At 40.3% G+C, this 27,928-nt stretch overlaps 1 protein-coding gene across 2 annotated transcripts in view; it reads left to right on the plus strand.

Annotated features, from left to right (window-relative positions):
• The window catches only part of KIZ (kizuna centrosomal protein), a 286,874-nt gene that overhangs the window by 120,990 nt on the left and 137,956 nt on the right, over positions 1-27,928 (plus strand). For both annotated transcript variants that reach the window (XM_077486023.1, XM_077486024.1), the window contains exon 8: positions 528-663. In XM_077486023.1, coding sequence (XP_077342149.1) covers positions 528-663 — 136 coding nt within the window. The remainder of the gene's footprint in view (positions 1-527; positions 664-27,928) is intronic.

The raw sequence follows: 27,928 nt of genomic DNA on the forward strand, positions 1-27,928 counted from the left end.
CAGTTATTACTGTGGCTCTGTGTCCCGTGATGTACTCCAAGAAAAGGATTTTACAGGTAAGCTGTTATAAAAATCCTATCATTTTCCCTCTGGAATATCTAACTCTACTTATCCCTCTGTATAATCTCATTCCTCTTGCTATAGGTAATAGTAATGGCTCTCATATACAGGAGTTTAAAAAAGGTGATTCAGCCCATGGGCAGTCAATGTAAACTGAGGTATATATCAGATGAACTTTATTTCTTGCAAAAGTCAGATTTTTCTCAATCTGAATTTCAAAATCTTTCAGTTGTTTTCTTGGATTAAATTAAAAAGTATTCATGGGTTATTTATTGCTGAAAGTATAAAACCGAATGACCTTGAAATAAAAGATAGGGTAGTAGAATAGCAGCATACGTTTTAAATGGATATTTTATGTGTAACGCAAACAAAAAAATAAAACAAGCATTTCGTTTTTAATTTACACTGCTAATATACAAAGATACATAAGATAGGGATCTTCTTAGTTTGTCAATTTTTATTTCCAGGACTATCTCTCCATTATTGAGAAACCATCTGCTTGGCCATGTATCTTTCTTGAAAGAACGTGGGATTTTGAAAGGCGGTGTTCCAGCAGGTTTTGCCAGCGCATTGATACTGAATGATGAAATGAAAACTCAGCAGGTAGGAGATGCTTGTTTTGATATTCAATGTGCCTAGTTATTTTAACAAGTTGGGTTTTTGTAAGATTTCCTGTAGAGCAGAATGTTCCAACTTTAACCATTTTGGCATAAACATACGCAAAGGCTTGAAATATGTTTTTCTCATGTCAAAGAACATGTTAACAATCAACACTGCTCTATAAGCAACATTCTGTTTTTTTACATTAAACTATCTTAAACTATTCTTTATAATGTCCTCCTGCTCTATTTAGGGGTTGTTGTTGTTTAAAGCAAAAAGATCTTCAGGAAATACAGTGGTGCTCATAAGTTTACATACCCTTGCAGAATTTGATTTCTTGGCTACTTTTCAAGGAATATGAATAACATAAAAACATTTCTTTCACTGATGGTTAGTGTTTTGCTAAAGCAATTTATTATCAATCAGCTGTGTTTACTCATTTTAAATCATAATTGCAACAGAAACTACTACCCACATGATCAAAAGTTTACACACCCTGGTGTTTTTGGCCTGATAAAATGCAAACAGATTGACACAAAGGGGTTTAAATGGTTATTAAAGGTAACCATCCTCACCTGTGATCTCATTGCTTGTAATTAGTGTGTGTGTGTGTGTATATAAAATGGCATTGAGTTTCTGGACTCCTGACAGACCCTTGCATCTTTCATTCAATGCTGCACTGAAGTTTTTGGATTCTGAGTCATGAGGAAAGCAAAAGAATTGTCAAAGGATCTGCAGGAAAAAGTAGCTGAACTGTATAAAACAGGAAAGGGATATAAAAAAATACCCAAGAAATTTAAAATGCCGATCAGCAGTGTTCATACTCGAATTAAGAAGTGGAAAATTGTGGGGCTCTGTTGAAACCAAAACACGGTCAGTTAGACCAACTAAAATTTCAATCACAACTGCCAAGAAAATTGTCCAGGATGCAAAGAAAAACCCACAAATAACTTCAGGTGAAATACAGGACTCCTTGAAAATGTGTTGTGGCTGTTTCAAGATGCACAATAAGGAGACACTTGAAGAAAGATGGGCTGCATGGCCGAGTCGCCAGAAGAAAGCCATTACTACGTAAATGCCACAAAGTATCCCGCCTAGAATACGCCAAACAGCACAGAGACAAGCCTCAAACCTTCTGGCACAAAATCATTTGGAGTGATGAGACCAAAATTGAGCTTTTTGGCCACAACCATAAACGCCACATTTGGAGAGGAGTCAGCAAGGCCTATGATGAAAGGTACGGAGGTGGATCACTGCTGTTTTGGGGATGTGTGAGCTGCAAAGGCACAGGAAATTTGGTCAAAATTGTTGGCAAGATGAATCGGTATGTTATCAAAAAATACTGGAGGATCATTTGCATTCATCAGCCAGGAAGCTGCACATGGGACGCACTTGGACATTCCAACATGACAATGATCCAAAACACAAGACCATGTCAAACTGTCATTGGCAACAGCAGAATAAAGTGAAGGTTCTGGTGTGGCCATCTCATTCTCCTGACCTCAAGATCATTGAGCCACTCTGGGGAGATCTCAAATGTGCAGTTCATGCAAGACAGACAAAGAATTTACAGGAACTAGAGGCTTTTTGCCAAAAGGAATGGGCAGCTTTACCATCTGAGAGGATAAAGAGCTTCATCCACTAATACCACAAAAGACATCAAGCTGTCATTGAAGTTAAAAGGGGCAATACACGGTATTAAGAACTGGGGTATGTAAACTTTTGATCAGGGTCATTTGGGTAGTTTCTCTTGCCATTATAATTTCAAAAGAATAAACACAGTTGATTGATAATAAATTACTTCAGCAAAACACAAACCATGAGTGAAAGACATTTTTTTGTGTTATTTGTATTCTCTGAAAAATGGCCAAGAAATCATAAATTAGGTGTGTAAACTTAGGAGCACAGCTGCACTTGCCAAATTGCCCCCTTCGCTTTTCCTGCTGGATTATAAGCATGCACTAGTACCTTGACGTACTTCTAGCATTCCCTTACCACTGCACCGCTGTCTTGTTTTTTTTTTTTTTCAAATATTTTTTATTAAACGTTTTTCAAGTTACAAAGGTGAACTGTAGTTTACATAGTATTCGTTCTGCAGATTGAACAAACGAGAGTGTGGCTAACAGAGGTTGTACAGAAGTATAATGTCCACATAGAGTCCATTGCTTTGAGTGCCTCTCGAGGACCTAGTATTCTCTTCTGGTCACCCCAATGGGAGTATACTGTGACCAGAGATTGGGTATAATTTTTGCAATAGCTGTCCTATACTAGGCCCAACAAACAGTATTCAACATAACAGATCTGGTAGCCTGCGTTCACCACCTGTGGTCAAATCTGAACTAAAGAACGAAATAACCAGTAACTTGGATTGATATAGATGTTACCCCTGGAAAGTGATAAAAGTAGTGTAGTACTTTAATGATACAAGCCATGAAATATATTATTCTGAATAGGTGTAGTTTCATTCAAGTGACTGTCTCGGATTTGTACTAATGAATCCATTGCTGCCAATATGATAGGAAGAGTGTGTGTTTCCCAGCGATATGTGCCAGCATACTCTCATATTGGAAGTGTGTGGCAAGCATACGAAGACGTTTAGTGTGCTGAGTGTTTCTGGGGTTTTCCAAAGTCTGAAAATGACTAATTTGGCCACTAGAAATATGTGGGTGGTGAATTTTTGAAAGATTTGGGGTATCTCTTCAATCCCTAGATTTAAGAGGGCCAATGAGGGTGATAATGGGATATTCAGGCCCGTTACTTGGTGAAGAATGGTGAATATCTCAATCCAAAATTTATTAAATTTCTCGCACTTCCATAATATATGGAAGAGCATGCCCGGTAAGGAACAGTTCCTCCAGCATAGGGAAGATGTGGAGCCTGCAAATTTGGCTATTCTAAACTGTCATGTACCATCTCTGTGTGATCTTATGGGAAAGCTCCCAGAGGTTAGTGCATTTGGTGGAGGAGTGGGACTATTGAATTGCTTTGAGCTATTGTTCGTTTGGGAAATTTTGGGCCAGATCCCTCTCCCATGCCAACATCGAGTTTGTTTTAATAAGTATGGATTTGTCATTAAAGTATTGGTAGAACAGTGCAATCCCTCCTCTCTGATATTGCTTGGCGGTAAGATACGATTGGATTTTACAAAAGAGTTGGCATGTAAGAGGGCGTTGGCTCTTAAGGTAGGACATAACACGGGTCTAATTGAACTGTTCATTGGGGGGTAGTTGGAACTCCTGTTGTAGCTCATGGAATGATTTGGCCCTGTCATGAACGTATAAATCCTGTAGCCTAGCTATTCCCTTCTTCTTCCAGCAGTCTAGATTTAAGTCAGGAACAATCAATGATAAGGTGGATAGGGGTATGGGTATGGAGACGGTGGGGAGTGATTTAGATTCGAAAGTCGTTATAGATTTCCATGCCTTTAGGGAAGCTATCATTGGCAGGGAGAGATTCGGTAGTTTGGTTTTATGTAGTGTATGGGCTAACGTACGCATACAGGTTCCCTCCTGGTATTATGTCCTGCTCTATATCCCCCCATAATGTCGTCGGGTGTTTGAGGAACCATTCTCTAAGTTGTGCTAAGATAACAGCTAAGTAATAGTCCGTTAGGTCAGGTAGACCCGCTCCCCCCACTGCTTTATTCTTTTTGAGTGTGGAATGTGCACACCTGGCTCTTTTGCCTTCCCAAAGGTAGTGGGAAAGTATAGTTTGTAATTTTTGAAGGAGAGTTGTCGTGACTGGAATTGGTACAGTGCGAAATATGTATAAGAGTTTAGGTAAAGTTTGCATTTTGAATGCGGCCAACCTGCCTGCCCATGATAAAATATGTTTGCTTAGACTGTGATGTTCCTGCTTAAGTGTGGCTACTAATGGTTGTTAGTTAGTTTGGAATAGAAGGTTAGGTCGTGCTGTGAATTTAATTCCTAAATAAGTGATACTATGATCGTTCCCCATGAATGGGAAAGTATTCTGTATTACCAATTTGTCTTGTGGTGGAACACCAAGGTCTAGGATGTAAGGTTTGGATTCCTTAATTTTGTAGTAGGATGCCATTCCATAGTTGCGCAGTAGCTTGGTAACCTTATGTAGGGAAGACATCGGATTTGTTAGCATCATCCGCAAAAAGACTTATGGCATGTTTGTGGCCCTTAATCCTGAATCCATGGATGTTGGGATCTTGTCTAATACTGGTGGCTAAAGGTTCCATTAACGAGTTAAAAATAAGGAGGGATAAAGGACACCCTTGGCGTGTGCCATTAGTTATCAAAAAGGGTTTGGACAAAATGCCTGATGTGAGCACTCTGGCCGATGCAGAGGTACAAAGAGCTAGGATTGCTTAGAGTAGGTGTCCTGTAAATCCAAATTTTTCCAGAGTTTTTGTGAGATATGTCCAATGAACTCTGTCGAACACCTTCTCCGCATCCAGTGAAAGAAGCAGAGAAGGCTTCGACTTTTCCTGGCAATATGGATTAACCTTCTTGTGCCATCAGAAGTTTGTCTGCCTTTAGTGAATCTGGATTGGTCCTGATTGATTATAGTGGGTAGGATGTCCATTAATCTGATTGCAATGACTTTAGCGTAAATTTTGAGGTAGTTGTTTAATAACAAAATTGGCCTAAAATTCTGAGCAATATCCGCTGTCTTCCCTGGTTTGGGCAGCGTGACTATCAAAGCTTCAAGCATCTCCGAGGGGAAGGATGCAGAGGCAGCAGCTTTATCGAATACTTTGAGTAGATGTGGTCCTAGTAGTAGTTTGAAAGTTTTGTAATATTCCGTGAGGCCAACTGGTCCTGGTGATATATTATTAGGAAGGGTATCTATGAATTTTATAACTTCAACTAGAGAAAAGGGGGCATTTAATGTTGCAAGCTGTGATGCAGAGATTTGGGGCAGGTCAATGTCAGATAAGAACTTTGTTATTTCTAGATGAGAGGGTTGGTTAGTATTGCTGTCTTGGTAAATTGTAGAGCGTATGGTAATATTCGCTAAATAGATCTGCAATACTTTGCGGGTCAATTACTCTGGAATTGGATTTAGAGTCAATCAAATGGGATATTTTAGTTTTGAGTCGTTGGCCTTGTAGTTTGTGAGTTAATGCTTTTCCTTCTTTATTATTGGTGGAGTAAAAGGACATTTTCAGTCGTCTTTCTTTCTGTTCAAAAGAGTGGAGTAGTTCCAGTCTCAGATCGTGTCGTAAGGCATCTAATTTATTGCCAATAGAAGGTGTAGGGTTATTTTTATGTTGGATTTCAAGGGTTTTTATGTCTGTTAGAAGAGAATCTAGTTTCTGCTGCCTCTGTTTCCTAAGCCTCGTACCCAATTGTATAAACATTCCTCTGATGTATGCCTTATGGGCATTCCAGATATTAAACGGATTATCAGTATCTGTAGAATTGATCTGAAAATATTCCGACAGGTGGCTCTCCAGGGTTTGTTTGGTAGACGAATTTTGGATTACCTGAGGGTTGGCTCTCCAAGCAAAGGCATTATTGGTAGGGTATGTGTCGCTTAGAGTTATTAGGACGGAAGCATGATCCGACCAGGTGATGCATTTTTTTAATGTACTGTACCTTGGGAAGTAACCCACCTGTCCGTTAGAAACAGATCAATTCTTGAGTAACTTCAATGTCTATGAGAGTAAAACGTAAAGTCTTTTTCATTGGCATGCTTACACCTCCAAATGTCATATAATTCCCGAGTTCATAAGAAATGAGCCATGGAAGGTGTTTTTTTTTTTTTTTTTGAGAATTTAGTTGTAGAATCCATTCGAGGGTCTGGGGTAATGTTAAAGTCCCCGCAGATAATGAGAGAACCTTGTCGAATTTTTTAAATCTTTTCTATCAATTTGTTTAGAAACCTGATCTGATGCCTATTGGGGACATATATGTTCACCAATGTGTAATTGTTGATGTTGATGCAGCAGAGTATGATGAGAAATCAGAGATCGCAGATTGTAGTTGAAATGAGACCGAGTCTTTTACTGCTATAAAAACTCCTCTTTTTTTTTTTTTGCAGTTGTGTTGGCATGAAAATAGTGGTTAAAGCTTTTATTGGTACATTTGGGAGGAGCATCTTGGTGGAAATGAGTCTCTTGGACACAGACAATGTCACAACGAGAGAATATCGCTTCTTTCCACAGAGAGGCCCTTTTTACTGGGTGGTTTAATCCGTGCTCATTAATTGAGAGAATATTAAGTGGCATTAGCTAGTGAGATGTCAGAGTGTAGAAGTCGATGGTCATACTCACAAGTACAGAGGAGCACAGTTTTCGGTGCCTCAAACCCCTTTGAGATTTCAGATTTCGAAGGGTTCTTGTGGTGGTCTCGCAGTGTTCCATGGTGTCTTCTGATGTGATGGGGCTTTCCTGTGGGATAAGTGACAAATCTTGCAGTGTTTGCATTGAAGCATGTAGGCGCTGGAGATGCTGTGTCATCCTTCTTGGGTAGATGTCAATCCAGAGAAGTCTATAGTATAACAAGATAAACTAAACAAAAACGTTAAACCAAAAAGAGTTGAAAGTTTTAACTTAGAATCCACTGAGGGATTCTTGCACAAAGTGCACTGTAAATTGCGGTTGAGGGGAAATTGAATCTTTTCCATATTCCGGTTCTCCCGGGGGTTGTGTAGGTAAAGATCATGTATTCAGTGGAGTAGCCTTCAGTTAGGTGTTACTAGACCTCCTAGCCTTATTTTATTTTGGTTACCACCTGTCGCTCTTCCTGGAGGCAGGAGGGGCCCTCAGGTCTAGATGAGGTGTGATGCCCCACTGGCATAAAGCTGTTAGGCCTTCCTCCAGTGTGGCAACGGTGGCGGGGATCCCATTGTGAGTAATGGACAGGGTGGCTGGATACCGCCATTTATGCATGATGTGGTGGTTGCCTAATGCCTTCGTTATGGTGGCTAGATTACATCTACGTTGCAGGGTGTACCTTGACAGGTCAGGTAGTAGGTGTATGGAGGCATATTGGTCTGGGCTCTGGTCAGCTTTGCGGAATGCTTCCAGTATGGATTCTTTGGCTTTGTAAAAATGAAGTCTCAGCAGGACATCAGGTGGGATTTCTTCAACTAAAAAGGATGGCATGGGGATTCTATGAATTCTGTCAATTGTAAGCTCTAATACAGACATGTTAGGCAGAATGGCAGAGAATAGTTCTTGGGTGTATTGCAGGAGCTGTGGTGGCTGTATGGATTCTGGAATACCCCTTATTTTTAGGTTGTTCCTCCTGGATCTATCTTCGAGATTTGCCAATTTATCTTTGATCCAGATGTCTTCACTGTGTGCTTCATGTGCGTCCACCATTTCCTTAAAGGAGCCGGTATACTCTCCCATAACCTTTTCTACTTGGTTTACTCTTTTGCCTATTATTTGGACCTCTGCCTGACATTTGTTCACAGTATATAGGATGTCATGGTGGAGTGAAGATCTGAGCGACAATAACATGTCCTTTAGGATGGTATCAGACACTGGTTGTACTGTAGTGGGGAATCCTGCTATAGGATCTGGTTCCCCTGGTATGCTAGACCTCTGTGAGGGGTCATTAGCACCTCCATGTCCTGGCTGTATAGGCCTTCATGTGGCAGATCAATACGCTGCCTACTTTTAGCTGGGCTTCGGGTTGTAGGAGTGGAGGCCGCCGAAGAAGATCCACTTTGGGGGTTCTCCTTCCCGGTGTCCCCGCTGTTAGAAGACTGGACTGATGTCTGGCCACTCCGTTCTGCTGTGCGGACTCCGCTGCCATGTTGTTTCGGCCGCGAAGCCTGAGGGAAGAAGCCCGGCAGCTTGCGGAGCTGTGGCGGTGGCTCTTTCCTCCTCCTAGGCATCCCCGCTGTGTCCTGGGTTTAGGCAGGAGTAGATGCCACTATCTCTGTGCTCGTACGGCTCCTACATGTGAGCGATATCCCAGGAGTGTGGCGGAGCTCACAGATTAAGCGGCCATTTCCTGGCTCGGACGCAACGGCCCTCCGCTGTCTTGTTTTTTAAAAAGGTACTTATGGGTACATGAAAAACATTTAAATTTAATCTGGTTTTCCACAGCTCTCATTGCCTAGGTGACCTATTGCCAATTCTGGATTATCAAATGCAGATACTATTTTTCCGATCTAGCTTAACATGTCAAGATGGGGCATAAATGTAAACTTGCTAATGATGTGATCTCCCACTGGTCAGCAATAAATATAAGATTCGTAGCCTTAGAACTCCTACTCTTGCCGTCAGATAGTTCCAAGGTTTTGGATCTGTCCCCATTTATTTACAATAATTTAGCTTCTATACAGATTCCCAAATAATAGTTCTTTAGAGTGGTACTGCTGTGGTTTATTGCAAGTCATTAGCATTTGCATAAACTGAAGTTTTTTAACCCTGATAATTCATTGTTGTGATGAGTGTCACTTTACTTAAGAAAGTGCATGACGCATGTTCTCATAGGGGTCTTGCAACACCCTGGTGTGCGTTCCATCGACACCATTTTCAGCAGCTCCTCCCTGGCCTTGCCCGAACTTGGCGCTGCCTTGTGACATTATGCTCAACTACCAAAGCTCGGATGTTGGGATCGGCCTGTTTGGACTCCCGTCTCTAGCAGCTTGGATTCCCAGCATCGCCTTGTGGTGCCATCCCCAGCTCCCTGATCTCGTATACCGTGTCTCCCAGAGTTGACTACCTGGGACTTCAGGACACGGGACTTCAGGACACAACCCTCAGTGGTTCCCCTTGCTATAATTTCATCAGCCGATGGTTCCTGGATACCATCTCCACCAGCCATCTAGGAAAACGTTCACATTGCCATCTTGTGACAGGGCTTGGGTCTACAGCTGTTTATGGTACATGGTTTATTATAAGAGGTCCACCCAGACAACAGTATACACACAAATTTGTTTTTCCCTCAGAGGCCAGTGTGGCTATTTTAACAAAACTTTTATGATTGATTAATAAATATTATGTGGTTTACTATACTGGGACTTCCATGAACTGAATTTCCACCCTAAACGGGGAACTTTATATTCTCCAGACTTATTCAATCCAAAGTACGTGAGCACAGCAGAATTTCCAAGCCCATGTAAAGAGTTACATTGATGTGTTTAACTTCAGTAATCAACATTCATGGTGACAGCACAGGTACTTGGCAGAAACTCACCAAGGCAGGGAAGTATTTATGAAAGATCTGAAGAGACAGAAGGATTGTTTTAGTTTCCAACACTGAATGTGCTTAAAGGGGTTGTGAAGGTTCGTGTTTTTTCACCTTAATGCATAGGATAAAAAACACCTGGCAGTCACTGGCCCCCTAGCCCCCCGCCCCCCCAGTTTTACTTACCTGAACCCCTTAATTCAGTTGGCGAGGATGTGCTGTCTCTCTCTCCAAGGGCTCTTAATTGGGTAGATTGATAGCAGCACAGCCATTCGCTTCCGCTGCTGCCAATCAAATCCAATGACGCGGGCGCCCGGGGGCAGGGCCGAGTCCGGCATTCTGTGTCTATAGACGCAAATGCTGGGCTCTGAGCATGACCGCAAGGTAACCCCCTCGGGGAAGCGCTTCTCTGAGGGGGTTATCAGATGTGAGGAGGAGCTGTGAGAGCTGCCTCTCTATGCAAAATGAGCTGCATAGTGGAGGTAAGTATGATATGTTTGCTATTTAAAAAAAAAAAAATAATTCCTTTACAGTCATTTTAATTCAGGAAACTTATTACTCCCATTTTGTAATATTCAAATGATGAATCAGCCTTCTAGTTATCTATAAAGGGATACAAATGTGAATTAATTTTATAAGCTTAAAAAAGCATCCTGAGGTTGAGGAGTCTAGTAATGGTGCTGGCTGGGAGCAGGCCGTAGGAGCTCTGGGTCTCCGATCCCCTCCAATGGAATAACCCTAGGCTGCTTATGCCTTGTCCCGTCTTGGACCTGATCTAAACACCCTGCCTGTGCTGTACCTTCTCCTGACTTGGTGTGAGTGGATGTCCTTGAGTGGAGCGTGGCTCGTGGATGGAAGAGGTGACTCCTTCCTGTCGGTCCCGCTTGGACGGTCTATTCCCTTTCTGGCTGAGAGAGAATTTTCCAGGGCCGCAAACATAGCTTTCATATCTATTTTTGTTGGGCTGTCTTCTGTTGTTCCTCGTCTTTTCCTGCCCCCAGGTCTAGGTCAAGATCCTGTTCTATTCTGGATTGTGAAAGTGTACTTATTTCTAGAGACGTTTTGTTCTGGCCTTTTCCCTTTTTTTCCTTAGTCTCCATTTGACGCCCTTTAGTACTTTGTTGTTTTTCTGCTGTTTGCTTATCTCCATTTCCTCCTTGGATTAAAAAATTATTTATAGGGCTGTGGCTGGGTCTTAAGCTAGCATGGAGTGATTTTACCACTGCTCCTCCTCTTGCCGACTTCCCTCTCATGTTTTCCCTTTTTATTTATTCCTCCCCCCTTTTTTTTTTCTTTGAGGGCCTATATTTTTGAAACCCTTCCTAGACCAATACATGTACATTATTTTGTTTCTAATCTGTTCTTGAATTTTTTAGATTGTGGCATGATTTGTGGCTTTTTGTGATTTGTTAGCGTACTTCACTTTATCAGACAGCTTCTATTTATGTGATTTCTTGATTCAACAGATCTGGCAGTAATCAGGCCTGGGTGTGGCAAGCGAAATTTAACGCCGCTTTCCAAATAATTGTGGTTGATCACAGTTCATTTATGATTCAGCATGGGAGGGGGCAATTACTTTTTTTACATAGGGCCAGGCAGGTTTGAACAGGTTTTTTCCCTTGATAAATTAAATAATAATTTAAAAACTGTATCTCGGATTTACTTGGGTTATCTTTGTGTAATATTATATAATTTAAGTGTGAAAAATATGCAAAATAAATAAAAAATCAGGACGGGGCAAATACTTTTTCACAGCACTGTAAATATACGTGATTTGCATTTCTGGGTAGGGGGCGCGTGCGTGGGCACCCACCCGCCCCAGCTGTGCTGTCGTTCGCTACAGAACAAGTCAATCAGCGGGATCCGGTCATAAATCAATTGTTGAGCGAATGATAGAAGAGAGCCCTATGTTGGTAAATAACACAGGACTCTCTGCTGACTGCAGGGATGTGCCATTTTTTTTCTCCTTTTAAAGCAGGGAGTAAAAACGGGAACATTGCTTAGTAAAACAGCACACATTACTCTCACCAAACATTGTTAACCCCACAGTTAACCCCTCAATTACCCCTAAATGTTAACCACTTCCCAGCCAGTGTCATTAGTACAGTGTATATTATTAGCACTGATCATTGTATTAGTGTCACTAGTAATTTCGGTGTCAACCTGGCCCCCACCCCCGTGTCAGATTGCCCACAGAATTATCACAGTCCCATCATAAGTCACTGTTCACAGCCATTACTAATATTTAAAATAAATCAATAAGAATTCCACTGTATATACCATTGTTTGAAGATTAAAGATGCTATAACTTTCACGCAAATCATTCACTATACATTAATTGGGATTTTTTTTTTACCAAAGACATAGCAAAATACATTTTGGATTTTTTTTTATTGGATTTGTTTTATATGATAAAGTAAAAATAATATTTTTGTCCTTTTTTCGTTTATATAATAAAAAATAAAAAGCCCAGTGATAATCCCATACCACCAAAAGAAAGCTATATTTGTGTGAACAAAAATTATCCAAATTTAATTTGGGTACAATGTTGCATGACCATGCAATTACCAGTTAAAGTAGCACAGTGCTGAATTGCAAAAAAATGGCCTGGTCATGAAGGGGTTAAAATCTTCTGTAGAGAAAGTGGTTAAACCATGGCTGACCACTGACCCTTACATAGCAAACAAACAATAGGCTGGGAGCTAACATAGGTCACTAGGCCACCCTTTGTTTTTTCTTTCCCTACACCCCCAGTATATAATTTTTTGCCTTTCTTTTCCTCTTTCTTTTTTACATTTCCTCTGCACGGATGTTCAAAAGTAGCAAATGGAAATAAAATCTGATATTTAAAAGAAATACTGTATTTATTGGTGTATAACACGCACATTTTCACCATGAAAATCGGGTGAAAATAGCTCGTGCGTGTTATACGCCAATACTTCAATTTTAGCTGCCTCGAAGGGGACAAGGAGGGAGCGGGAGTGCCGTCACTTTACATACAGTGAGATTTTCCTGTTTATTTGGCGGCCTCTGTCATAGGAAGTCCCATCTTCTGGGCCGCCATTGGATCTGTCTATCTTAGGAGATTCTCACTGTATGTGATCCTGCCCCCTCCCTATCCTCTCTAGGCTGCAGATGGGCATTGATCAGGCTGCAATGATGGCAATGGTGAGGCTGCTGCATTGAAGGCAATAGTGAGGCTACATTGAAGGCAATAGTGAGGCTGCATTGAAGGCAATGGTGAGGCTGCATTGAAGGCAATGGTGAGGCTGCATTGAAGGCAATGGTGAGGATGCATTGATGTGGACTAATGAGGCTGAATTCATGGTACTTGTGAGGCTGCATTGATGGTACTTGTGAGGCTGCATTGATGGCAATGGCAAGGCTGCAGATGGGCACTGACCCTTATTTTGCTTCAAAGTTCCTTATTTAAAGTTTTTTTTTTTTCCATGAAACTTCCCTCTTAAAATGAACATGTGTGTTATACGCTGATAAATACGGTATATATTTTTTTTAGATAAGTGACGCCTATTAACATATTGATTATATGGCTCTTGAATAGTTTATTCCTTAGATCTTGAGATGTATACCTGCTTTCTAATGCCAGATATACGTGATCGGAATTTCGGCCCGCAAAAGACAGATGAGAGTTTTTCATCGGGAAAATGCGACCGTGTGTATGCTCCATCGGTCTTTTGCTGGCGGAATTCCAGCCAGCAAAAGATTGAGAGCATGCTCTCAATTTTTCGGTCGGGAAAAGTTCCTATCCGAAAAAAGTGATCGTCTGTGGCAATTCCAACGTGCAAAATTCCTACGCGTGCTCGGAAACAATTTGACGCATGCTCGGAAGCATTGAACTTCATTTTCTTGGCTTGTCGTAGTGTTGTACGTCACTACGTTCTTGGCGGTCATAATTTCAGTGAACTTTTGCGTGACAGTGTGCAAACTATGTCCGGAATCCCGTCAGAAAAGCCATCATATCTTTTTCCGACGAGAAATCCGATCGTGTGTATGCTGCAAGGACAGGTGTTGTAGAAACCCAAATCCCTTCCAATATATTGAACCCATGGGTGGTAGCTCCACTGATGCATTTCATATCAAAAAGTCCCTTCTATCAGACTTACTGTATGGAATAGAGAGAGATGGATAATAGGGCACAAAATGTCCATGATTATGGGGCATAATTTAGGTATCAAATGTATAATTGATTCTGTTGTCATTTTCTTTACCTTGACTCCTTAGTCTTCACATTTTGAGGAATGTATTTAAAAATGTAACATGAATACAGACTACCTTTAGTTGTAGAATAAGGGCAAATATGTAGACTGTCGGTTAGAAATCTGTAAAATGATAATGGAAGCTAGGATCCATATATGAATATGTTTAAACCGATATCATTCCATTGTGATATTTCATGGTTTCACTTTCATTTGTATTTCTTAGAGTGACATTGTCGTTTAATAGCTTATTAAAGTGTTCTTCACTTTGTAAGAGACTAGCCTTGGAGTCTTTTCCTAACTAGGAGAGTGGCCTTGGAATATGCCCTTTGGAGCGAAGCAAATTAACCTTGTATTGGTGTCTTTTGTAAGCGACAGGGTAGCGGGGGAATGCGTCTACAAGTAAGCAAGCTTGATTCACTCCATTATAGCAGATGCTTGTCTTAGTGGCATTGTGTAGTGTCAGGCAGTTAGTTTAATTACTATGAGTATGAAATTCCCATCAAACCTGGAATGAAGCACATGCGCTTTGGGTAAAGTGGCTATTTGTTCTTGCATAAAAACAAAAACCATTTGTAATATTATGTCTCCACTCCGATGACCCTCTTCAATGCTGAATATAATAAGGGATGTAATCCATGTCTTTGGAATTTCATAGATGTGTAAAAAGGATAATTATTTCAGTTCACAATGATACCTGTTAAAAACAGTCAGGTTGCATTCATCTTGGTGATGCTTCAAGGACAGTATAGCAGTGATAGCCATCTGATAGCCCTGAGACAATCACCTCTCCTATCTACATACACATTTTTCGTCATTTGGGGATAGGGTGGATAAATATGGATTTTTTTTTTTTTACATTAGACTTTATTTCCTCTTCTCACTGAAATATTTGTGCATATTCTGTGTAGGTGGAGAGAATATTATATCCAGAGCCTGCAGTACTTCAGCAGTTAACATTTTCCTGGGCATCACTGGTGGCATGTCTGGCATTGAGAATGTCTCTGTAGTTATGTTTGAAATCTCTAGTACTTGTGGCTTACCTGCACAGTGGGAGATATTGCAGCATGCAGTATGTCAAACTTACAATTGCTAATGTACCATGTAGTTGATAAATGCAACACAATGATTTTTTGACCAAGTAGAAGAGAAAAAAAAAATTCTTAAATTGGTAGTAAACTCTGCACTACCACTTGTACCTACAGGTAAACCTATAATAAGGCTTACCTGTAGGAGCTGTAAATATCTCCTAAACTTGCACAGCTTAGGAGATATTCAGAGTGAATGCAGCTGATGACATCCTCAGCGCATGTGCTCTGATGGTCCGGCTTACAGTGCCTGTGCCGGAAATGGCGGGAGTGACGTAATCCCGCCCCCAGCCACTCATGTAGCCAGAGGCCGCGAACCCGGAAGGAAGACTGGGGAAGATGTCAGCCCTCTCCGCACTGACGTTGCAGCGTAGGAGGGCTTCGTTCAAAGATAAGTTTCTTATAATGTGGTAGTATGCAACGCACATTGTGACATTGCCTTGCAGGGAATTTTTTTTTTTTTTTTTTTTTACCACCTGCGGTTTACTATCGCTTTAAGTGAAGATGATAGTAAGACCCATGTTGCGAGTGCAATTGAATTGAAATAAAAAATTATTCAAAATAAACATTCTATGCACTATTTCATTAAACCAAAGTGCAGCGTGGCACTTTGGTTTAAATATGTTTTTAACACAAATATATGGCAATGTGATTAGAGCCAGCAGCTGAAAACAACCATATATATATATATATATATATATATATATATATATATATATATATATATACACACAGTGCCTTGCGAAAGTATTCGGCCCCCTTGAACTTTTCAACCTTTTGCCACATTTCAGACTTCAAACATAAAGATATAAAATTTTTATTTTTTGTGAAGAATCACCAACAAGTGGGACACAATTGTGAAGTGGAACAAAATCTATTGGATTTTTGAAACTTTTTTAACTAATAAAAAAATTTAAAGTGGGGCGTGCAAAATTATTCGGCCCCCTTGCGTTAATACTTTGTAGAGCCACCTTTTGCTGCGATTACAGCTGCAAGTCGCTTGGGGTATGTCTCTATCAGTTTTGCACATCGAGAGACTGAAATTCTTGCCCATTCTTCCTTGCAAAACAGCTCGAGCTCAGTGAGGTTGGATGGAGAGCGTTTGTGAACAGCAGTTTTCAGCTCTTTCCACAGATTCTCGATTGGCTTCAGGTCTGGTCTTTGACTTGGCCATTCTAACACCTGGATACGTTTATTTGTGAACCATTCCTTTGTAGATTTTACTGTATGTTTGGGATCATTGTCTTGTTGGAAGATAAATCTCCGTCCCAGTTTCAGGTCTTTCGCAGACTCCAACAGGTTTTCATCCAGAATGGTCCTGTATTTGGCTGCATCCATCTTCCCCTCAATTTTAACCATCTTCCCTGTCCCTGCTGAAGAAAAAGCAGGCCCAAACCATGATGCTGTCACCACCATGTTTGACAGTGGGGATGGTGTGTTGAGGGTGATGATCTGTGTTGCTTTTACGCCAAACATATCGTTTTGCATTGTGGGTAAAAAAGTTAGATTTTGGTTTCATCTGACCAGAGCACCTTCTTCCACATGTTTGGTGTGTCTCCCAGGTAGCTTGTGGCAAACTTTAGACGAGACTTTTTATGGATATCTTTGAGAAATGGCTTTCTTCTTGCCACTCTTCCATAAAGGCCAGATTTGTGCAGTGTACAACTGATTGTTGTCCTATGGACAGACTCTACCACCTCAGCTGTAGTTCTCTGCAGTTCATCCAGAGTGATCATGGGCCTCTTGGCTGCATCTCTGATCAGTTTTCTCCTTGTCTGAGCTGAAAGTTTAGAGGGACGGCCAGGTCTTGGTAGATTTGCAGTGGTCTGATACTCCTTCCATTTCAAAATGATCGCTTGCACAGTGCTCCTGGGGATGTTTAAAGCTTGGGAAATCTTTTTGTATCCAAATCCGGATTTAAACTTCTCCACAACAGTATTACGGACCTGCCTGGTGTGTTCCTTGGTCTTCATGATGCTCTCTGCACTTTCAACAGAACCCTGAGACTATCACAGAACAGGTGCATTTATACAGAGACTTGATTACACACAGGTGGATTCTATTTATCACCATCAGTCATTTAGGACAACATTGGATCATTCAGAGATCCTCGCTGAACTTCTAGAGTGAGTTTGCTGCACTGAAAGTAAAGGGGCCGAATCATTTTGCACGCACCACTTTTCAGTTTTTTATTTGCTAAAAAAGTTTAAATTATCCAATAGATTTCGTTCCACTTCACAATTGTGTCCCACTTGTTTGTGATTCTTCACAAAAAAATGTAAATTGTATATCTTTATGTTTGAAGCCTGAAATGTGGCAAAAGGTGAAAAGTTCAAGGGGGCCGAATACTTTCACAAGGCACTGTGTGTATATATATATATATATATGTGTGTGTGTGTGTGTGTATATTATATATATATATATATATATATATATATATATATATATATATATATATATATATATATATATATATATTATATATATTTTTTTTTTTATGCACATACATTTAAATTGACTATCTCTGGTAGCTCGCAAGATCTCTTTCCTGCCTGTTATATACACTATATTACCAAAAGTATTGGGATGCCTGCCTTTACACGCACATGACCTTTAATGGCATCCCGGTCTTAGTCCATAGGGTTCAATATGCTTCAGCATACCAAGACAATTGGACAATTTCATGTTACCAACTTGTGGGAACAGTTTGGGGATGGCCCCTCCTTGTTCCAACATAACTGCTCACCAGTGCAGAAATCCAGGTAAATATTTGATTGATAGCAGCAGAAACCTATGGGTCCCGCTGCTGCCTGTATCTCTTGTGACACTAGGAATAGGAGGAGGAGTGCTGCAGATGGGACAGCACTTGAACAGTGACAGGAGGCAGGTGAGTGTTTAGGGATTAGGGGGCGTTTTTTTTACCTTATTACAGCAAAGGCATTAAAAAACCTGTTAGACTTTATAACCACTTTCATGGATTAAAAAATTGAATATACTGAAAGAAGATTTTCTAATGCATAATCTATGCCAGCCTTTTTCAATCAGGGTGCCATTGGGGCTCCTCATGGGTGCCTTGTAAGGTATGGCTCTGTGTAAAAAAAAAAAAAGGCAGACTTGTATCAAGATGCTTGATATTTTATACAAAGTCACAGATTGAAAATACAAGCCCTGACCCTAGGCTGGGCTGCCCTGTGCTCATGCACAAATATGAATGCATGTGGTTCCTGCACATACTGTATATGTTAAAGGTGATTGTACCACACATGTGATATTGCCTCTAATGTCAGAATGAGAGCAATAATTCTAGTACCAGACCTTCTGTCTAACTGTAAGCTAGTAACCTATAATTGCTTTTAAAGCATTCCCCATGTTTAATTTAATTCATTAATTAATACTATAGTTTTTTGCCATTCCACGGGCATGCTCAATTTTAAAGCATGACACATTTGCTATCTATTTACTCAGGGTAATATCATCTTATATATTTTCCACAAAAATCCGTTATTATCTGCTTGCCAAGCAGCCACTGCAGTTACACTGTGGCAGGTTGGCTCGGCTGTGCAAATTACCTCACCGGTACGGCGGTCCCTCGTCTGTGGTGCATCGCCGGAGCCGATGCGTGTGGCCGTGATGCCCGCCGGCCACCTGTGATCACTCCACAGAGAGCCAGAACCGGGATCTGTCAATGTAAACAAGCAGATCCCCGTTCTGAACTGGGAGTAGAGAGATTGTCTGTTCCTAGTGATCAAGAACAGTGATATCTCTACTCCCAGTTAGTACGCTGCCCCCACAGTTAGAAACACCTCCCTTGGGAACATTTAATCCCTAGTGTTAACCCCTTCCCTGCCAGTGTCATGTAAACAGTGATCAGTGGGTATTTTTAGCTCTGATCACTGTAATAATGTCACTGGTCCCAAAAAAGTGTCCGATCTGTCCGCCGCAATGTCCCAGTCCCACTAAATATCGCAGATCGCCACCATTACTAGTAAAAACAAATTAATAATAAAAATGCCAGGAATATATCCCATATTTTGTAGATGCTATAACTTTTGTGCAAAAAAAAGATTTTTATTTTTTTACCAAAAATATTTAGAAGAATACATATTGGCCTTCGCTTTTTTTGTATTTATTTTTTTTATTTAGTAAAAAGCAAAAAATATAGTTTTTTTTTTTTTTTTAATTGTCGCATTTTTTTGTTGATAGTGCAAAATATAAAAACCGCAGAGGCAATCAAATACCACCAAAAGAAAGCTCTATTTGTGTTTGGGTACAATGTCGCACAACCGCGCAATTGTTAGTTAAAACGACACAGTGTTGTATCGCAAAAAATGGCCTGTTCATTAAGGGGGTAAATCTTCCATGGCTGAAGTGCATTAATAATGAATACATTTAAAAAAAAAAATTAATAATGAATAATAATTTAAGTGAAAGTGTCTGTGGTGTCCAGATTACACCAATCAGGCTTAACGGTGCTTCTATAATATAAGTGGAAAAACACTTAGTGAGTCTATTTATATGTATAGCGAATCTTCCTAGCCTTAGACTCAGTTCACACTGATGCGACATAGGACTTGACTTGTGAAACCCAAAATCTGATGAAAACTGAAATTCAATGTTTCCCTATGAGAGCTGTCTTAGCTGATACTACACAAGTCTGTTCGGCTTTAAAAAAAAGGTTCCTGCATTACTTTGGTCTGAATTTCATAAGACTTCAATGCCATAGAGTGTAAAAAGTTGCATCAAAGTCGGATTCCAAAGTTGCACTCAAAATTGTGCAACTTTTGAGTCGGGCTAGTGTGAACCAAGCCTAACATTATCTTCCTCACAACTGAAGTGTGTACATTGTATAGCAATGTGAAAACAAAGTGAGACAAAAAGTAACCATTCACTTCTTACAAAAACTCTAATGCCCCGTACACACGAGCGGAATTTCTGTCTGAAAAATCTTTGATGTTTTTTTCTGATGGAATTCCGCTCAAGCTCGGCTTGCATACACACGGTCACACAAACGTTCTCTGAACTTTCGACTGCCAAGAACGCGCTGATGTACAACACTACGACGAGCCGAGAAAATGAAGTTCAATGCTTCCGAGCATGCATCAAATTGTTTCCAAGCATGCATAGATATTTTGCGCGTCGGAATTGATACAGACAATCGGAATTTCCGATAGGAACTTTTTCCGTTGGAAAAAAGAGAACCTGCTCTCAATCTTTTGGAAGCGGAATTTCCACCAGCAAAAGTCAGATGGAGCATACACACGGTCGGAATTTCCGTCCAAAATGCTCTCATCTGACTCTTGCTGGCGGAATTTCTGATTGCGTGTACGGGGCATAAAATGTGCAAGAATACAGTCCTCGAGCTGTAGTTATATATTGTATGTCTTATCACTCTTCAGCTGTTAACTGCTGTGTTGCAACCAATATTAAAAATGACCTTTAAATTATAAAAGCTCAGTAGTGCTTATAAATACACTTGCCATTAACATTGGTCTCCTCCAATTTCGCCTGTCTTGACACAGAGCATGCTTTAGCAAATACTATGTAATGCAAAGACTGTAAAAAAATAAATAAATAAAAAAAAGATTCAATACTGTAGATAGGCTTTTTCTTAAGTTAAAATTCCAAAAAATCCAAATGACATATCCATTCATATGTGTTGGTACTAAGACCACAAAAAAAGCCAAATTTTTTTACCCCTCAGCTTAGTTTTCCACCCCATACTTCCCTGAAACACTCATCTTAGTTCACACCTGAAAAAGGGTACTTTGAATTCCTGAGCTTGAAGGACTTCTTGATGGCCATGTCTCTTCTGAGCTTTACAGAAAACCCACTGCCCTCAGTGGTATGATCCGTTATCAGAATTTCATTTTCAACCCTCTGGTCTGAAGAATTATAGAAACTTTATGGAGTAATAGAACTTTTGAGGCTATGACAAAATAGAAACAATCTAGGGGCAATTATCGTTGTCTTCAGCAACCGGTAGTTAGATCTTGAAGATTAAGGTATACTTAAAATCTCATGTTTTCTTGACTATAATTAATCTGTATATTGAGCAATTTTCATAGGAGCAGTTGTCTACTAATCTTATGCCCCTGCCAAATAAATTTGTGCAATGAACATGAAGATAATTTCAGAAAAGTTTTGCTGGTTTAATTGCCTGGTCATTAATGGGGTAAATCCTTCTGGGGCTGAAGTGGTTATATTGTGTTTGTGTTCTCTCAAATTCATTAAGTATATTAAAGCAGTTTAGAAGAATATCTCCTTACCTGCCTTCCTTGCAAGATATCTGTATAATTTTGGCTAATGACGTAGCCTGCACATGTGCCATTTGTCCAAACTTTCTGGCAAGCAGAGACCCTGCCAGAAAATGCAGTGTCTATGCCGGGGCTGTGTCATTTCCTATTGTCGACGTCAGCCACGACATCCCGCGATGCCAGCTATGTATCTGATTTGCTCGACGTTCGTTTCCATAGTAACAGGAAACTAAAGCCGCGTACACACGGGCGGACTGTCTGGCCAACTTAGTCCGTTGAAACACATTTCAGCGGACAGTCTGCTCGTGTGTGGGCTTCAGCGGACTTTTTCAGCGTGCAGTGTGGCGGACTAAGTATTTCGCAATTTCCGTAATATTGTCCGTCATACTTTGGTTTCAGCGGACAATCTGCTCGTGAGTAGGCTAGTTCGACGGACTAAGTATGGCGCATGCTCAGAAAGGATTTACACGGCGAAAGGTTGCATTTCTGTGTATTGGACTTCCTATTTCTAGTCCCGTCGTACGTGCTGTACACGTCATCGCGCAAGCTTTCGACGGACTGTTTGTGCATCCGTGTGTGGTCAAGTCCGTTCATTCGAAAGTAGGACGGACTGTCCGTCGGATTGTCTGACGGACTAAGTTGGCCATACAGTCCGCCCGTGTGTACGCGGCTTCAGAAGAGGCTTGGATGCTGCAAGTAGCGCACATGTGCGGGATTACAGAGAGGAAAATGTAATGCGGGTGGAAGTAAATCAGAATACAGACAGGGAAGACCACAATTGATATGGTGACAGCTATGACGGAGCAGCAGCATCTCGAATATACAGTCTTTTTACAGTAAAAACTATTTTTGGGCTTACTCTTAGTGCCCATTTTATTCCCAATACATATGTAGATTGTAGTAATGGTTAAATTGTTTTTATTTTGATGAGTTTACTACCACTTTAAGTATATTTTGTCCCACAAAGTTGCTTTTGAAAAACTGCTGCGTAAATACCATGTGACTTAGAAAATTGTAACGCTCCCAATTTTATTCTCTAGAGCCTGTTTATATATATATATATATATATATATATATATATATATATATATATATATATATATATATATATATATATATAATGCTGGGGAGGTTCTAAGTATTTTTCTAGCAAAAATAAAATAGATTTTTACATGCATGAGAGAAATGCCAGAATTGTCCCAGTAGGGCAAGTGGTTATACTATATAATTAAAAGATGATCATTGTAATCTCCCCTGGCAGTGTTATATGGTTTGTCCAAAGCCCTGTAATTGTCACTTTTGTTGGACATTTTGGTCTGCATGTAAAGGCAGGGGAGGAAATAATAAATAAAGGTCTGTGAAATAATAAAAAAAATACATTTATATGCTAAATACTATCATTACAAGTATTAACCACATACAGTTACCAGAGTATTTTTCACTATAGTGGGCCTTTAAATGTAGCACATAATGGATTTGATTACATTAAAACTATTAGCCCTCCATTTCCTATTCTGAAACGCAGTGATCTAATTTTTGTAAAGAAAAAAAAAAAAAAGAATCTCCCTTCAGCCACTGGAAGTTCACGTGAGAGTGGTACTTATCCTCCGTAGTGGATTTTCAACTCAAGTTAATAAGCTCTTTAGAAGAATGGTTTTAATGGATCTATGAAATTACTGCCCTTTTGTTTTCCTTTTGTCTGAGTTTTTAGGTTTTATCAAAAGCGAGAACTACCCATTGAACTTCTTTCATTTATCCGTTAAGAAAAGAATATTGGTAACTGTAAATTTAGAAAGAAATTCCACCTTGAACTTTTTATAAGCAGGTATAAGCACGTTGTTCTTAACAATACAGTAGCATTGGTAATTGATACTCATTGAAGTTCTGTACCTCTCTCGCACCCTCCCTTTATATTTCCATATGGTGTTGTAGGATTGCCTTGGTCTACGCTGAGGTTGTATGGAAATTCCTTTTTGTCACTGATACTTCCAATGTTGAGATGTGAAGGATTTAGGGGGTTTGAAGTCTTGTAAGGTCTTTGTGCATCAGGCAAAGAATTTTTAAGAAAGGTAATAAATACAAGAAGCTAGATGTGTGTAAATCAATTCTTAAAGCAGTAATAAACTTAAAACAAAAACATGTAATATATTGCAGCTTACCAATTCTTAGTTGTGGTGGTTGCATTTGTTTTCTTTTTTTAGGTTCATTCAAGACCAAACCATCTCCCTCCCATATTATCCTCTGTTTACCCATCTTGCTCATCCACTATTTATTTTAGGTGATTATGGCACCAAGCTGTATCCAATAATTTTTGTCTTATTATTAAATACATTTTAAATAGCTAAAGATAAATAAATTAAAGGAGGAATACAGCCAAAACTTTTTTGGCTGTACTTCTCTTGTGGATAACAGGAGTGCCGTTCGTCCTGCATTCCTGTGACCTGTTGTTAGCAGACAGCGGGCTGAAGTCCTCTGCCTGCTGACGTCACAGAGCTGGTCCAGACTCAGGCAAGATCACAACAATGGAGTCGGGATACGCCTAATGGGCTCAGCCTCTCAGTGAGTCGCTGAGAGCCTGAGGCGGGCGCTTCCGGCCCCCCCAGTGAGCGTGGAGGTGGGGGGGGGGCTGGCAGTGCCTAGAACTGCTGACTGTCACCAGCTCTCCGCTCACGGAACAGTGAGAACGACAGTGTTAGATCGCTCGGTTGTCAATCTTAGAGGCGCCGGGGGACAGATGCAGCATTGGACCGATGCTGCATCCACCTAGGTAACTATGATAATTAAATTGTTTGTAGCCCTTCTAAAAAAAAAAAAACCTTCCAGCCTCTTTTATGTAACCATAACACACAGTGTAAATATTTGTGGAAAAATTAAACCTCTAAATAGTTTTTCAGAGATCTTCATGCCAGTCACATGACTCCCAGCCTCTCCCCTACTCCGATGTATGGGCAACAGTGGGTGGGGCCAAGCGCTCCCTTTGACGTCACCCGGGGAGGTCATGTGACCGCTGTGCTGGCCTCTCAGCCCCTCTCACTGTATCCCTTAGGTAGGGCAGGAGGTGTGGTCAGGAGTCATGTGGCCTGAAGATATCTGCAAATGGTATTTAGATGTTTAGTTTTGCACAAATATTTACACATTGTGTTATAGCTACATAAAAGAGGGGCTGGCAGTGACCGTTGTTTAAGATTTATTTTATTACTAATAGCAGCGGGTGGTGGAGACTGCTCACAGACACGAGAGCAGGGACATGGCGCAACCTTGATATCGGCAAAGAGCTACAGCTCTTTACCCATGATATTGTGATCACCAGTGCCCTGATCACAATACAGCCCCAAAAGTGCCCATCAATGATGCCAATATGTGCTCATCAGTGAGGACAATCAATGCTGCCTTTAGTTCCCATCAGTGCCACCCATCCATGCCCATCATCTCCACCTATCAGTGCCCATCAGTGCTACATATTACTGCCTCCTCATCAGTGGCCATCAGTGAAGCCTATCGGTGCCCATTAGTGCAGCCTCACCAGCGCACATTAGTGAAGGAGAAAAACGACTTGTATACAAATGAAGAAAACCGGTTGTGATTTTTTTTTCAAAATGTTGTTTTGTTTTTAGCAAAAAATAAAAACCCAGCAGTGATTAAATGACACCAAAAGAAAGCTCTATTTGTGGGAAGAAAATGATAAATTCATTTGGGTACAGTGTTGCATGACCACGCAATTGTCATTCAAAGTGCAATTGCATCCTTCTCTTTTAAATAATTTAGGTGAGAGTGCTGATAAAATTTTAGTTTTTAACTCTAACTCACCACTATGTAATTTTAGTCATTACACCTTATTCATAGCCATTGGTAAGGATAGATGATACTGATAAATGACAAATCTTAAAGTGTAACTTTAGTCAATCTTCTTTTTTCTTTTTTTTTGTTGTTTCAGATAGAGTAGGGAATGGTTAAAATAAATATTTTTAACAGTTGTCATTGTAAAAGTGGCCCTTTTGGTATAGAGTGCATTCGGAAAGTATTCATAGTGCTTCACTTTTTCTACATTTTGTTATGTTCCAGCCTTACACCAAAATGGATTACATTCCTTATTTTCCTCACATTGCTACAAACAATACCCCATGACAACATGAAAGAAGTTTTTTAAATCTTTGCAAATTTATTAAAAATAAAACATTTAAAAAACACATGTTCATAAGTATTTACAGTCTATATAAGGTCCCACAGTTAACAGTGCATGTCAGAGGACAAACCAAACCATGAAGTCCAAGGAATTGTCTGCAGACCTCCGAGACAGGATTGTATTGAGGCACAGATCTGGGGAAGGGTATAGAAAACTTTCTGCAGCATTGATGGTCCCAATGAGCACAATGGCCTCCATCATTCATAAATGGAAGAAGTTTGGAACCACTAGGACTCTTCCTAGAGCTGGCCGCCCTCCCAAACTGAGCGATCGAGGAACAAGGACTTTAGTCAGGGTGGGACCAAGAACCCGATCACTCTGAGAAAGCTACAGCTTTTCTCTGTGGAGAGAGGAGAACCTTCCAGAAGAACAACTATCTCTGCAGCACTCTAGCAGTCAAGGCTGTGTGGTAGAATGGCCAGAAGAAAGACACTGCTCGGTAAAAGGCACATGACACCCCGCCTGGAGTTTGCCAAAAGGCACCTGAAGGACTCCGACCATGAGGAACAAAATTATCTGGTCTGATGAAACAAAGATTGAACATTTTTGGCCTGAATGGCAAGCCTTGTGTCTGGAAGAAACCAGGCACCGCTTATCACCTGGCCAATACCATCCCTATATTGAAGCATGGTGGTGGCAGCATCATGCTGTGGGGATGTTTTCAGCAGAAGGAACTGGAAGACTAGTCAGGGTTGAGGGAAAGAAAATGTACAGAGACCTCCTTGGTGAAAACCTGCTTCAGAGCGCTCTGGACCTCAAACTGGGGCGAAAGTTCATTTTCCAACAGGACACCGACCCTAAGCACAGAGTGGCTACGGGACAACTCTGTGAATGTCCTTGAGTGGCCCAGCCAGAGCCCAGACTTGAACCCGATTGAACATCTCTGGAGAGATCTGAAAATGGGTGTGCACTGATGCTCCCTGTCTAACCTGATGGAGCTTGATAGGTCCTGCAAAAAAGAATGGGAGAAACTGCACAAAAATAGGTGTGCCAAGCTTGTAGCATCAAGTATTGAGCAAAGGCTGTGAATACCTATTTGCATGGATTTTTCTGTTAATTTTTTATTTTTAATAAATTTGCAAAGATCTCAAACAAACTTTTTTCACATTGTCATTGTGATGAGGTATTGTTTGTAGAATTTGGAGGAAAATAATGAATTTAATCCATTTTGGAATAAGGTTGTAACATAACAAAATGTGAAAAATTGTGAAGCGCTATGAATACTTTCCTGGATGCACTGTATCACCCTTTGCCTCCTGGTTTTACTATTGTTTTTTTGTCCTTATGACAAGAGCCCCCAGGGTGAATAAAGAACATGAATATCACCAGTGGTAGCAATAAAAACTTGGCAAAGTTCTAACCCTTCCTCACTCTACCCAAAACAAAACGTTTTTTTGCTTTGCATATGCTTTAAGCGAAACTTCATACTTTCCTATCAAAGAACTGCACAACACTGGAAGGTCTGCAGCCACTGATCCAACACATGCAGTGTTTCTCTATTACTCATAAGTATTATTTCAACCTGTCTGAACTCCTTTTCCTTTACTTGCAAAATTAGAAGTAGCACTGCATGCTGCATAAATGTATTTTTCACTTGGAGAAAGTTAAGCAATCATGTGATTTAATATTTACTATGTTTTAAGAAAGGTAAAAATTATGGAATAAAAAATGTGTTTCCTAAAGGGAAATGGTGGCGGTACATTTAAAAATGGTATTTACTGGATCAGAGGAAGGTTTTTTTCTTGTAAACAGCACCCCAATACGAATAGCTATTAGCCCAACCAAGTGCTTTTGGACATTAAACATAGGCGAAATATAAAACTTGGTCCTCTACTCAGTAGCCAAGAGTTCAATGGATTGCTTGATACATACCCTCTGCTTAGGTATTTTCTTCATATGCAGAGTTTGAACTGTTGACAAGTGCATATGAACTAATACATATCTAAACCCAAGAACATACATTTAATATACTACAGTTTGCCAGTCCTTATAGAGGAAGTAAACCCTGATGAGTTTTACTTCCTCTTTTTCCTCCTGCAAAGTAAAAGCATAACGGGCTAGTATGCATACTGTATATTTTTTGATATTGTTCTTAAATGGTAAATTTTTATGCATATATTGAGGGTTAATTTTCTGCATTGTGTAAAAAGGCTGCTTGATCCTGTCTTATCTGATGCTCCCCATCTTCCACTGTCTCCAAACCATCTCCTTCTAGAACAGAGCCTGGGGGGAACCCTGCACATGCTTAGTTTGGTGTGTATTGCTAGAGAGGTTTTTTTTTGGGAGAGTGCATGTGATCAGCAGAGGGTCAGGGGTCGTGCAGACTCATAGGTCGGTCAGAGTAGAATTAAAACTCCTCCTACAAACTTAAAGCAGACACTGATAGAAGTCACAAGACTGC

Source organism: Lithobates pipiens, unplaced genomic scaffold (genome assembly GCF_037356315.1).
Source record: "Lithobates pipiens isolate NorthernLeopardFrog02 unplaced genomic scaffold, aLitPip1_a1.2 Scaffold_18, whole genome shotgun sequence".
Lineage (NCBI taxonomy): Eukaryota > Metazoa > Chordata > Amphibia > Anura > Ranidae > Lithobates > Lithobates pipiens.